General features: G+C 45.4%; 2 protein-coding genes across 5 annotated transcripts; both read right to left on the bottom strand.

Moving 5' to 3' along the window:
* Window positions 1–767: 767 nt before the first annotated feature.
* On the bottom strand, window positions 768–5,516 carry mphosph6 (M-phase phosphoprotein 6). The gene is made up of 5 exons (XM_078256294.1): window positions 5,222–5,516; window positions 4,335–4,447; window positions 3,838–3,928; window positions 3,307–3,410; window positions 768–1,189 (listed from the first exon to the last, which is right to left on the bottom strand). Exons 1-5 carry the CDS (start codon window positions 5,267–5,269, stop codon window positions 1,051–1,053), a joined length of 495 nt encoding a protein of 164 aa, XP_078112420.1. The 5' UTR covers window positions 5,270–5,516; the 3' UTR covers window positions 768–1,050.
* A 755-nt stretch (window positions 5,517–6,271) lies between these two features.
* Window positions 6,272–10,657, bottom strand: snx20 (sorting nexin 20). 4 transcript variants are annotated; one of them, XM_078256293.1, is made up of 5 exons: window positions 10,490–10,657; window positions 10,314–10,366; window positions 9,933–9,986; window positions 9,188–9,324; window positions 6,272–8,463 (listed from the first exon to the last, which is right to left on the bottom strand). In XM_078256293.1, exons 3-5 carry the CDS (start codon window positions 9,955–9,957, stop codon window positions 7,792–7,794), a joined length of 834 nt encoding a protein of 277 aa, XP_078112419.1. In that variant the 5' UTR covers window positions 9,958–9,986; window positions 10,314–10,366; window positions 10,490–10,657; the 3' UTR covers window positions 6,272–7,791. The 4 variants fall into 4 exon arrangements, with proteins under 4 accessions (XP_078112419.1, XP_078112416.1, XP_078112417.1 ...); XM_078256290.1 differs by having other exon boundaries at window positions 9,933–9,969; XM_078256291.1 differs by lacking the exon at window positions 10,490–10,657 and having other exon boundaries at window positions 10,314–10,483.
* Between the last annotated feature and the right edge of the window lie 362 nt (window positions 10,658–11,019).

Below are 11,019 nucleotides of genomic sequence, written 5' to 3'. Positions count from 1 at the left end.
TTCCAGCAGTGAGAGGTCTCACTCTGTAGCTAAAACAGAGACCTGAACACAGGGTGAAAAGAGGAGCTGCAGCAATGAGCAGAACAACTAAAATATGAAATGAAACCATGTAAACCTGTTCTGGTACGATCTCTAAATGCAGTTATGAACCTGAAAATGAGCAGAATATGAGCTCTTTAATTAGGACTATCAGCTCCACACAACTCTCTCTGGATCTCTCAGGATGAAGATGTTGAGAAGATTGGGGCGTCAGGAGACTGAAGATAAGATTCTGCAGACAGTCATGTTTTTTAATCCTCCGTGTCTCCATGGTTACTAGCAGCTGTGTGGAGGAGGGGGAGGAGGGGGGAGGCTCGTATCATGTTGACGTGCCGACAGTGGTGTTGTCATTACTTAGAATTCCTCCTGGGGGAGACAGAAACTACGTACTGTAGCTTTAAGAGCTTTCTTTGACCCTTTACCCTCCTGTTGTCTTCCTGTCCACCACTTAAATTAACTCCAGTCTGTTTTGACCCTCCATTTCTCCACCTTTATTCAACGTTTTTAAAGATTATTTGAGGCTTTTTCCAACACTTTTGACGCTATTTAAAGCTCTTTTACCAACACCTTCAACATGTTTTCGGCGTTTTTGTCGAAGCCTTTCTTGACACATTTGACGCCTTTTGCTCAGCGTTTCAACACCTCTTTTCAGCTTTTACCAGAGCCTTTTGATGCTTTTGAAGCCGAGTCGGACCCTTTCTGTGACGTTTAAAGAAAGCACACGTGGATCCACTGAGCTGTGTATTTAATGACACGTCATCCTACAGCACAGACTGTAAAAACGCTGAGTCATCATGCAGCACAAACTGTAAAAACGCTTAGTCACCCTGCAGCAGACTGTAAAAACGCTGAGTCATCCTACAGCACAGACTGTAAAAACACTGAGTCATCCTACAGCACAGACTGTAAAAACGCTGAGTCATGTCAAAGATACACCTCTCTATAAAACAGGATGTATAACATCCAAGCAGCCTTAAAGTCCTCTAAAAACCGTCCAATGAACAGAGTCCTTCAGTCCTGCGGCTTCAGGAACTTCCTCTTCGTTGTCGTTTCCACGGCATTGTGGTTCACGTCGTCTTCTTTTTCGGATGCCGCTCTCTCGCGCTTCTTCGCAAACTTCTTCTTCATGCTTTCCACCAAACTCTCGTACCTGAAGAAGAAGAGATGTAGAGTCAGGAAGTTTCCTCCGACACGTTATTACGATCGTAAATTCTATCAATTCTATAATTATTATAATATAACAGACTAATGTTCTATCAGATTATTATAATAATAATAATAATAATAATAATAATAATAATAATAATAATATAACCGACTAATGTTATCTGATCTGGAGGAACTGAGTTCTTCACAGTTTTATTTTCCAACATTTTACAGATTTTAGTCGTTTTATTGGCTGCTTTTGTTGTTGTTGATGTTTTTAATTTGCACGTCTGTCAGATATCAGGTCAGAGCTCCACGCTTCGGACCTTTTCTTTTACTGGTTTATGGTTTTGATGCTCGGTTTGTTTGAGACAGTTTGACATGTTTTTGAAATAAAATAAAAACATTTTATCAAAAGATTTTTCCCCCCAAAAAAACCCACTACTAGACTTTGGGCTGCTTGTACCCTGGTGGTTTAGGGGCCAGTACAACTAGATTTTGGGCTGCTTGTACCTTAGTGGTTGTTGAGGGGCCAGTACAACTAGACTTTGGGCTGCTTGTACCCTGGTGGTTTAGGGGCCAGTACAACTAGACTTTGGGCTGCTTGTACCCTGGTGGTTTAGGGGCCAGTACAACTAGACTTTGGGCTGCTTGTACCCTGGTGGTTTAGGGGCCAGTACAACTAGACTTTGGGCTGCTTGTACCCTGGTGGTTTAGGGGCCAGTACAACTAGACTTTGGGCTGCTTGTACCCTGGTGGTTTAGGGGCCAGTACAACTAGACTTTGGGCTGCTTGTACCCTGGTGGTTTAGAGGGCCAGTACAACTAGACTTTGGGCTGCTTGTACCCTGGTGGTTTAGGGGCCAGTACAACTAGACTTTGGGCTGCTTGTACCCTGGTGGTTTAGGGGCCAGTACAACTAGATTTTGGGCTGCTTGTACCTTAGTGGTTGTTGAGGGGCCAGTACAACTAGACTTTGGGCTGCTTGTACCCTGGTGGTTTAGGGGCCAGTACAACTAGACTTTGGGCTGCTTGTACCCTGGTGGTTTAGGGGCCAGTACAACTAGACTTTGGGCTGCTTGTACCCTGGTGGTTTAGGGGCCAGTACAACTAGACTTTGGGCTGCTTGTACCCTGGTGGTTTAGAGGCCAGTACAACTAGACTTTGGGCTGCTTGTACCCTGGTTGTTGAGGGGACAGTAAAACTAGACTTTGGGCTGCGTGTACCCTGGTGGTTTAGGGGCCAGTACAACTAGACTTTTGGCTGCTTGTACCCTGGTTGTTGAGGGGCCAGTAAAACTAGACTTTTGGCTGCTTGTACCCTGGTTGTTGAGGGGCCAGTAAAACTAGACTTTGGGCTGCTTGTACCCTGGTGGTTTAGGGGCCAGTACAACTAGACTTTGGGCTGCTTGTACCCTGGTGGTTGTTGAGGGGCCAGTAAAACTAGACTTTGGGCAAGTACAACTTTTGCTCTCTGTGATAAAAACCTGGACGTTGAAGCGTGCTCTGCCCTCTTAACTAAACTAAACCTGCTAAAAAAGCAAGGAAAACGACAAAAACCTGGAAGCCAGAGCAGAAACAGCGTCCGATCGGATGTTTCCAGATGTTTCCGTCTGAACAAAGACTCCGTTACGTAGGGCTGGGTATCGCTCAAACATTTTCGATACCGATACCGTGACTTCAATACCGGTTCCGAAACATTACTTTTTCAGATGCCAATTTCATAAAAACAAAAAGAAATGACAACATTACATATTACGGCACAAATCTTTTTATGTATTATATTTTTTATGTTTCAGCTCCAACTGCGTGAGCGTCTCGGTGTAACGTAGAGTTTCTCCTGCGCAGCTCTACGACTTGTAACGTTAGACAGCCAATCACAGACATTATTAGACTCCTTAGGTATTGAAAAACAAGGAATTTTGATACTCGATATTTCAGAGGTAATTAGGTCAGTGCCAAAAAAGTACTGAATTTGGTACCCAGCCCTACCGTTAACGTACTAAAGTCTCTCTGCTCTCTTTCTAAGCAGAGCTAGAGAGACTGTGATGGTGTGAGACCTGGTCTACCTGTGATGGTGTGAGACCTGGTCTACCTGTGATGGTGTGAGACCTGGTCTGTACCTGAGAGCCATCTCTTCATCTGTGACGTCTGTCTGCATGCGGCTGACGTCTTCCTCGTCTCTCGTCTCCGTCTCATCTCTGGGATTCATCAACAACATCAGTTTCTGTCAGCGGGACACAGGAACAGGTTCTGTCTTTAGATTATTACATTTTAAATACATAATTTACATCTGACCAGATGGTCTAAACAAGACCTTCTTTAATCTTTTTATTTAACATTAAATACAGTTTCACTTCTGCTGTTTGGACAGAAGCCTTCTCTTTCTGGGTCTGTCTCACACTCACACACACACACACACACACACACGTCAAAAACCTCGAAGAAACAAACAACAACTTGAAGAAAAGAAGTCAAATGTAGGGAAATGAACGACCTCAAAGTTGAGTGTATGGTTCCATCCCTAAATATCTGACAGATTATAGCCCAGCCACAACATTTCATCTGTCATACCTTTTTAAAGGGCCAGTACCACACAGTAAACACTGAGGGGAAACACGGAGGAAGCAGAGGGGGACAAATCACACACTGACCTCCACTTCTGGGTTGAAGCCTTTGAAGGAGAAGCGTCCGTACCTGAGCTCCTCACAGGGCCCAAAACTCTTCTCCTCTACGATCAGGTTCCTGACGGGGGAAAACAGGCTCGGTCAGCGGCTCCCAGAGACCAGGATGTTAGGAGTTGTCTGTCTGTCTGTCTGTCTGTCTGTCTGTCTGTGTGTCTCTGTGTGTCTCTGTGTGTGTGTGTGTGTGTGTGTGTGTGTGTGTGTGTGTGTCTCTGTCTGTGTGTGTGTGTGTGTGTCTGTATGTCTCTGTGTGTGTGTGTGTGTGTATGTGTGTGTGTGTCTCTGTGTGTGTGTCTGTGTGTGTGTGTGTGTGTGTGTGTGTGTGTGTGTGTGTGTGTGTGTGTGTGTGTGTGTGTGTGTGTGTGTGTGTGTGTGTGTGTGTGTGTGTGTGTGTGTGTGTCCCTAGCATTTGCCCATCCCGCCCAGATTGCCCCGGGCCGGCCCTGCATGTGGAATGCGATACGTACTCTTTAGCTTTCAGCTCTGGCAGATCCAGATACCAGTGTTCATCACTGATGATCCTCTTCTCATCTTCCTCCAGCTGCTTCTTCGTCTCAGCGTCCAGACCTCTCTGCATGAACTGCCCAAACACATCACACTTCAAATCATAATCTCTGGCAGGAGAGATTATTTAAACCAGCTGAACACGCTTCCCTCTCATCTACAGAACCTCACTCAAAACTCAAAGGATTCTGTGGTAAAAACATATACACTGAAAGACAGTGGGAGTTAGGTTATTTGGTGATTCTGCTCAATAAAAAGCCATTAAGTAGCTAAAATGAAATGCTGAATTATTAACTGGATCCAACTTTACATACACAAGTACAAAGTAAAAGTATGCCATTAGTTGGAGATTCCCAAAAAGCAGGAAATCAATTATCGTCTGATTTCTGAATGGAATCTGGAATGAGAGCTAAAGCTAGCTAACAAACAGTTGGTCTCTCCTCTTGTTTGTTAGCGTTACACACTTTAATCAGAAACAACTTTGGTAGGGGGAGTGGTGGCTAACAATGTGGTTATTTAAATTACACCAGCTAAAAACGTGTCCCTCTCATCTACAGAACCTCACTCAAAACTGTAGGCATTCTGTGGTAGCACACATCCACCAAAATACACAGAGGAGTCAGGTTAGCTGCTGAATTTGCTGAATTTAAAAGCCATGAAGTAGCTACATTACATGCCGAATTATTAAGTGGATCAACCTTTACATAAACATTTATAAAGTTAAAGTTCGCCGTTAGTACAACTTTCCAAAAAAGCAGGAAACCCATACTTGTCTAATTTCTGAATGGAGTCTGGAATGAGAGCTAAAGCTCGCTAACACACGGCTAGTATCTCCCTTTGTTTTACTTACCTTCATGCGTAAGAGGTTTTTGGAGAGTTTGACGGAGTCTGACGCCATTATTAAACCGTTCTTATATACTGTCTATGTTTAGAGACAACAAACCAAACTAAACTACATGAAAAAACGGGCTATCTCAGGCTAAACGCACGCGCAGCGGCTCCACGCAGCTGCTGTTGAAACTCAGACAAAAGCAACCGACCGTCGAGCAGCTTTTATTCGTCAACAGTCCGGATAATCTACCTCTGATATCGTTGATGTTTAAAGGGTAACTTCCGTGTTTTCACCCTGGACTCTATGTCTCCATGTCTATGTCTATGTATCTGTGTGTGTGTGTGTGTGTGTGTGTGTGTGTGTGTGTGTGTGTGTGTGTGTGCGCGCGTGCGTGTGTGTACGTGTGTGTGTGTGTACATGTGTGTTAGTGTGCGTGTGTATGTGTGTATATGTGTGTTAGTGTGTTTGTGTGTGTATGTGTGTGTGTGTGTGTGTGTGTGTGTGTGTGTGTGTGTGTGTGTGTGTGTGTGTGTGTGTGTTAGTGTATATGATGTGTGTGTGTGTGTTAGTGTATATGCTGTGTGTGTGTGTGTGTGTGTGTGTGTGTGTGTGTGTGTGTGTGTGTGTGTGTGTGTGTGTGTGTGTGTGTGTGTGTGTGTGTGTGTGTGTGTTAGTGTATATGCTGTGTGTGTGTGTGTGTGTGTGTGTATATGCTGTGTGTGTGTGTGTGTGTGTGTGTGTGTGTGTGTGTGTGTGTGTTAGTGTATGCTGTGTGTGTGTGTGTGTGTGTGTGTTAGTGTATATGCTGTGTGTGTGTGTGTGTGTGTGTGTGTGTGTTAGTGTATATGCTGTGTGTGTTAGTGTATATGCTGTGTGTGTGTGTGTGTGTGTGTGTGTGTGTGTGTGTGTGTGTGTGTGTGTGTGTTAGTGTATATGCTGTGTGTGTGTGTGTGTGTGTGTGTGTGTGTGTGTGTGTGTGTCTTCATACAGTGAAACAGTTTGTGTAACTGATGTGTTTTCTGTTGTCAGTGCGGATGGAGGATGCAGAAACAGGAAGCAGTGTCAAACATTAGTTCCTCTGCAGAGATTCACACTTTAATTACTACAGACAGTAAACAGACAGCATGTTAAATATATAATAAGATGGAGTATGAAGGACAGGGAACAGACAGCATGTTAAATATATAATAAGATGGAGTATGAAGGACAGGGAACAGACAGCATGTTAAATATATAATAAGATGGAGTATGAAGGACAGGGAACAGACAGCATGTTAAATATATAATAAGATGGAGTATGAAGGACAGGGAACAGACAGCATGTTAAATATATAATAAGATGGAGTATGAAGGACAGGACAGGTGTCACTGTGTGTCATCGCTGTGATTTTCTGCAGAACTTTCCAGACAGAAGATCTGAAGTTATTGATCATTGATGATTGGCCACAGCAGCGTGACGCGGGGTTGAGTTCCTACTAAAGTTCAGTCATCTCTTTTGCTGCAGGCGCTCTGCTAAACGCTGAAGGTGTGTGTGTCCACTGTCTGCTTCCCATTCATCTGTATGGGAGCAGCCGTGAAATGCATTCTGGGAGCGTCGCGGGGACTTGGGAGAAGTTCAGTTCGGCGCCTCTCAAAAGCTGACGGAAATCTTTTCTTAATTTTTTGGGCATTTTTAGGCCTTTATTTGACAGGACAGCTTATATATAGATATATACATATATTAGATTTGAAAGGGGAGAGAGAGGGGGAATGACATGCAGCAAAGGGTCGCAGGTCGGAATCAAACCTGTGGCCGCTGCGGCAAGGACCGAGCCTCTGCACATGGGGCACACTCTCTACCAGGTGTGCTACCCAGGCGCCCCAGCTGACAGAAACTGACCGTTGTGGATCTGAAATGAAGACCGATTCAGCAGCTGCTCGGCCTATTTCTTAGAATGTTTTCATAAAATACGAGATCGGGTTCTGAACGAGCCGCCATTGTGGTCTGTTTCCACATCTGGGAGATGCGTTTGTCCAATCAGCTGCAGCCATTGTGGTTGTAGGAGGGCGGGGTCTGTTTTCTTTGCTTGTCATTGGTCAGTGACAACATGGCATTATGACTTTGCGTAAACATACACGCCACTTTCCTAAAGCCAAAAGGCGTGTTATCTGTACGCATTTTGAGCTATCCACATGTATGTCTACGCTGTATATGCGTGTTATCGTGAAAACGTCACGCGCTTGTAAAAATAAAAAAAACGGTTGGGTTTAGGAAAAGAACATTGGGGAAGGCTTTATTAAAAAAATAATGGTTAATAAACTCCACACACGGGACGCAATCCCGACTCTCCTGGGTGAAAGTCCTGTGTTTTACCCGTCCGTGGACTTCAGTCCTTTCATACTACTCGCTGCGGCGATAATTCACACGCGATGTAGGTCAGTGGAGGCCAAACGGCGTTGATAAACACGCAAAAAAGTGATAATGCATCTTGATAACACGCAAAAACTGCATAAGCACTGGCGTGTCATACATACGCCACTTCATGACATCATTCTGTCAGTGAAGAGAATCTGTTGGCGAGCCCACATCCTCTAACTCCTTCAGACACTCAGGTGAAATTTTGGACGACTATCTCCTTCAGCGAGCGCGTGGTGGCCTCGCCCCTCTCGGCGTCCCTCAGGAGGGTCAGCTCGTGCTGTAGTGTGGCGGTGGGACGTCCCAGCTGGTACCCCAGATCCACCAGCAGCTCCAGCAGCGCCGCTTGGTACTGCTTCAGCCCGTAGCGTCTGGCCGCCGGCAGCCCTTTCTGCGCTGCCGTGAAAGCCGGCTCCGCCTCCTCCAGGTCGCGGTGACACACGGCGAGGGCAGCCAGCGTGGGCACGCTCAGTGTCGGGTGTTGCCACGGTAACAGCTTCTCCTCCAGCTCCAGGACGGTCTGCAGTTGCTGCGTGGCGAGCGTGAACTTCCCTGCCCGCAGCAGGGCGTGCGCCCGTTTCTGCTCTGGCTCGGTGAAGAAGCGGGCGAAGCGGGGAGCGTGGCGGGCGCAGCGAGCAGCGTAGAGTCTCGCCAGGTAGTCCTGCAGGGCGAGGCGACGCTTCGAGATGACGTCGGCGCTGAAGTTCCCGCTCAGGAGTTTGGGCGGGAGAACGACCTCTTCCAACTCGTCGCCGAACTCTTCCAGCAGGTCGTGGTGGAGGCGGGAGAAGTCGCTGTAACGGCGCTCCACCGACACACGGTGGGAATCAAAGCTGCCGGAACGCATCACCACGATGTCATACACCTGGAGACACACAGGTAACATTACATCACACACCTGGAGACACACAGGTAACATTACATCACTACATCACACACCTGGAGACACACAGGTAACATTACATCACACACCTGAGACACACAGATAACATTACATCACACACCTGGAGACACACAGGTAACATTACATCACACACCTGGAGACACACAGGTAACATTACATCACACACCTGGAGACACACAGGTAACATTACATCACTACATCACACACCTGAGACACACAGGTAACATTACATCACACACCTGAGACACACAGGTAACATTACATCACACACCTGAGACACACAGATAACATTACATCACACACCTGGAGACACACAGGTAACATTACATCACACACCTGGAGACACACAGGTAACATTACATCACACACCTGGAGACACACAGGTAACATTACATCACACACCTGGAGACACACAGGTAACATTACATCACACACCTGGAGACACACAGGTAACATTACATCACACACCTGAGACACACAGGTAACATTACATCACACACCTGGAGACACACAGGTAACATAAAAGATATATCTATATGTATATGTCTGTGTGTGTGTGTGTGTGTGTGTGTGTGTCTGTGTGTGTGTGTGTGTGTGTGTGTGTGTGTGTGTGTGTGTGTGTGTGTGTGTGTGTGTGTGTGTGTGTGTGTGTGTGTGTGTGTGTGTGTGTGTGTGTGTGTCTCACCACATATTTGGACAGAACATGTTCGATGATTCGAGTCGTGGGGATTTCAAACAGCAGCCTGACGGGTCTCTCTCTCTTCTTCTCCGCCCGCAGATTCTGCTGCAGCTGCTGAGTGGTTAAAGTGGAACAACAGGGAGCTACACACACACACACACACACACACACACACACAGACACACACACACACACACACACACACACACACACACAGAGACACACAGAGACACACACACACACACAGAGACAGACACACACACACACACACGCACACACACACACACACACACACACACACACACACACACACACACACACACACACAGAGACACACACACACACACACACACACACACACACACACACACACACACACACACACAGACACACAGACACACACACACACACACACACACACACACACACACACACACACACACACAGACACACACACACACACACACACACACACACAGACACACAGACACACACACACAGACAGATTATCATTCAGATTATTATCGTCTAAAAAGTTCAAACTTTGATGGAATGTTGTATTAAATATAAATTAATATGACTATGAAGATTACATTGATTTATTTTACATCCTAAAATAAATCAATGAGTCACTTATTATATAAATATATGAATAATGTAAATATAAACATATAAATGAAGCAGTCTTTAGATGTCTTTTATTTCTTCATGTATGTAATATTGAATAAATCATCGTGAGTCAGAATCCGACCTTCAGTCCTCTCTGGTTCTGCCATCAGACCCCCGACCTGCACAACATCAATAACTACTTCATTAACATCATTCATCATCATCATTTACTGCAGTACAAGTACTAATACACGCGGTGAAAATACTACAGAGAGAGGAAGGAAAGGGAGGAACTACTTTTTGTCTTGAAATATTATAATCACGCTGTCCTTTTACCTCTAAAACATCAGAGAAACAGCTGTTATATCCTGTGTGTCCATCCTGCACTAACACAGCCTCTGGTTCTTTCATGGTTAATATTTATATGTATGTATGACGTGTATTCTACTTCAGACAGTTTGTTTGAGTTTCCCATCACTGACTTTATGATTTTTAAACACAGATATATAATAAAGTGTCTCACCTTCAGTGCTGCAGCTCCGAGAGATGTTGAAGAAGAAATAAAGTCAGTTTGTCCTGAAAACACGTCAACATGTGAAATGTTTGGAGTAACCGACGGGGACAGAGAGAGAAACTCAGAGCAACAACAGAGAGAAACAGGAAGTGAAAGTGAAGAGAGAAGTGTGTTGGCAGACTCACACTCAGGGGGGAGGGCTTGTTTTATGGTTGGAGTTTACCACAGCAGATAATCTCCTCTCAGTGAAGGAGTTCAGAAGAGTTCTGCAGAAACCTGAAACTGAACTTGTTCTCTTCTGTCCCCGGTCTGCAGCTGTTCCTCCTCCCACATTATTACTAACGGTTGTCTTCACGGCAGTTCCTCTCTGCTCCTCTGGGAGGAGACAGATCCAAACATGTCTGTCTAAATGAAGGGCTCTATTTTACTGATCTGAGGTCGCGGCGTGAAGCGCCTGGTTCTAAAGGGTTGTCCTTAGTGTCTTCATTAATCAGAGGTGAGTTCTGGGCGTAACATGAAATCAACCAATCAGAGATCATCTCCCATTCCCTTTAAAAGCCAGGCGCGTTTGGACCTTGGAGCATTGCTGTTATGATGGAGGATTTACACTGTAATATTTGTATTTGTAATCTTCTGCATGTGTGTGTGTGTGTGTGTGTGTGTGTGTGTGTGTGTGTGTGTGTGTGTGTGTGTGCTGCTGTGCGTCCCTGTGTGT

Source organism: Sander vitreus, chromosome 8 (genome assembly GCF_031162955.1).
Source record: "Sander vitreus isolate 19-12246 chromosome 8, sanVit1, whole genome shotgun sequence".
Lineage (NCBI taxonomy): Eukaryota > Metazoa > Chordata > Actinopteri > Perciformes > Percidae > Sander > Sander vitreus.
Note: the sequence above shows the minus strand (reverse complement) of the source record. Positions and strands in the feature narration are given on the sequence as shown.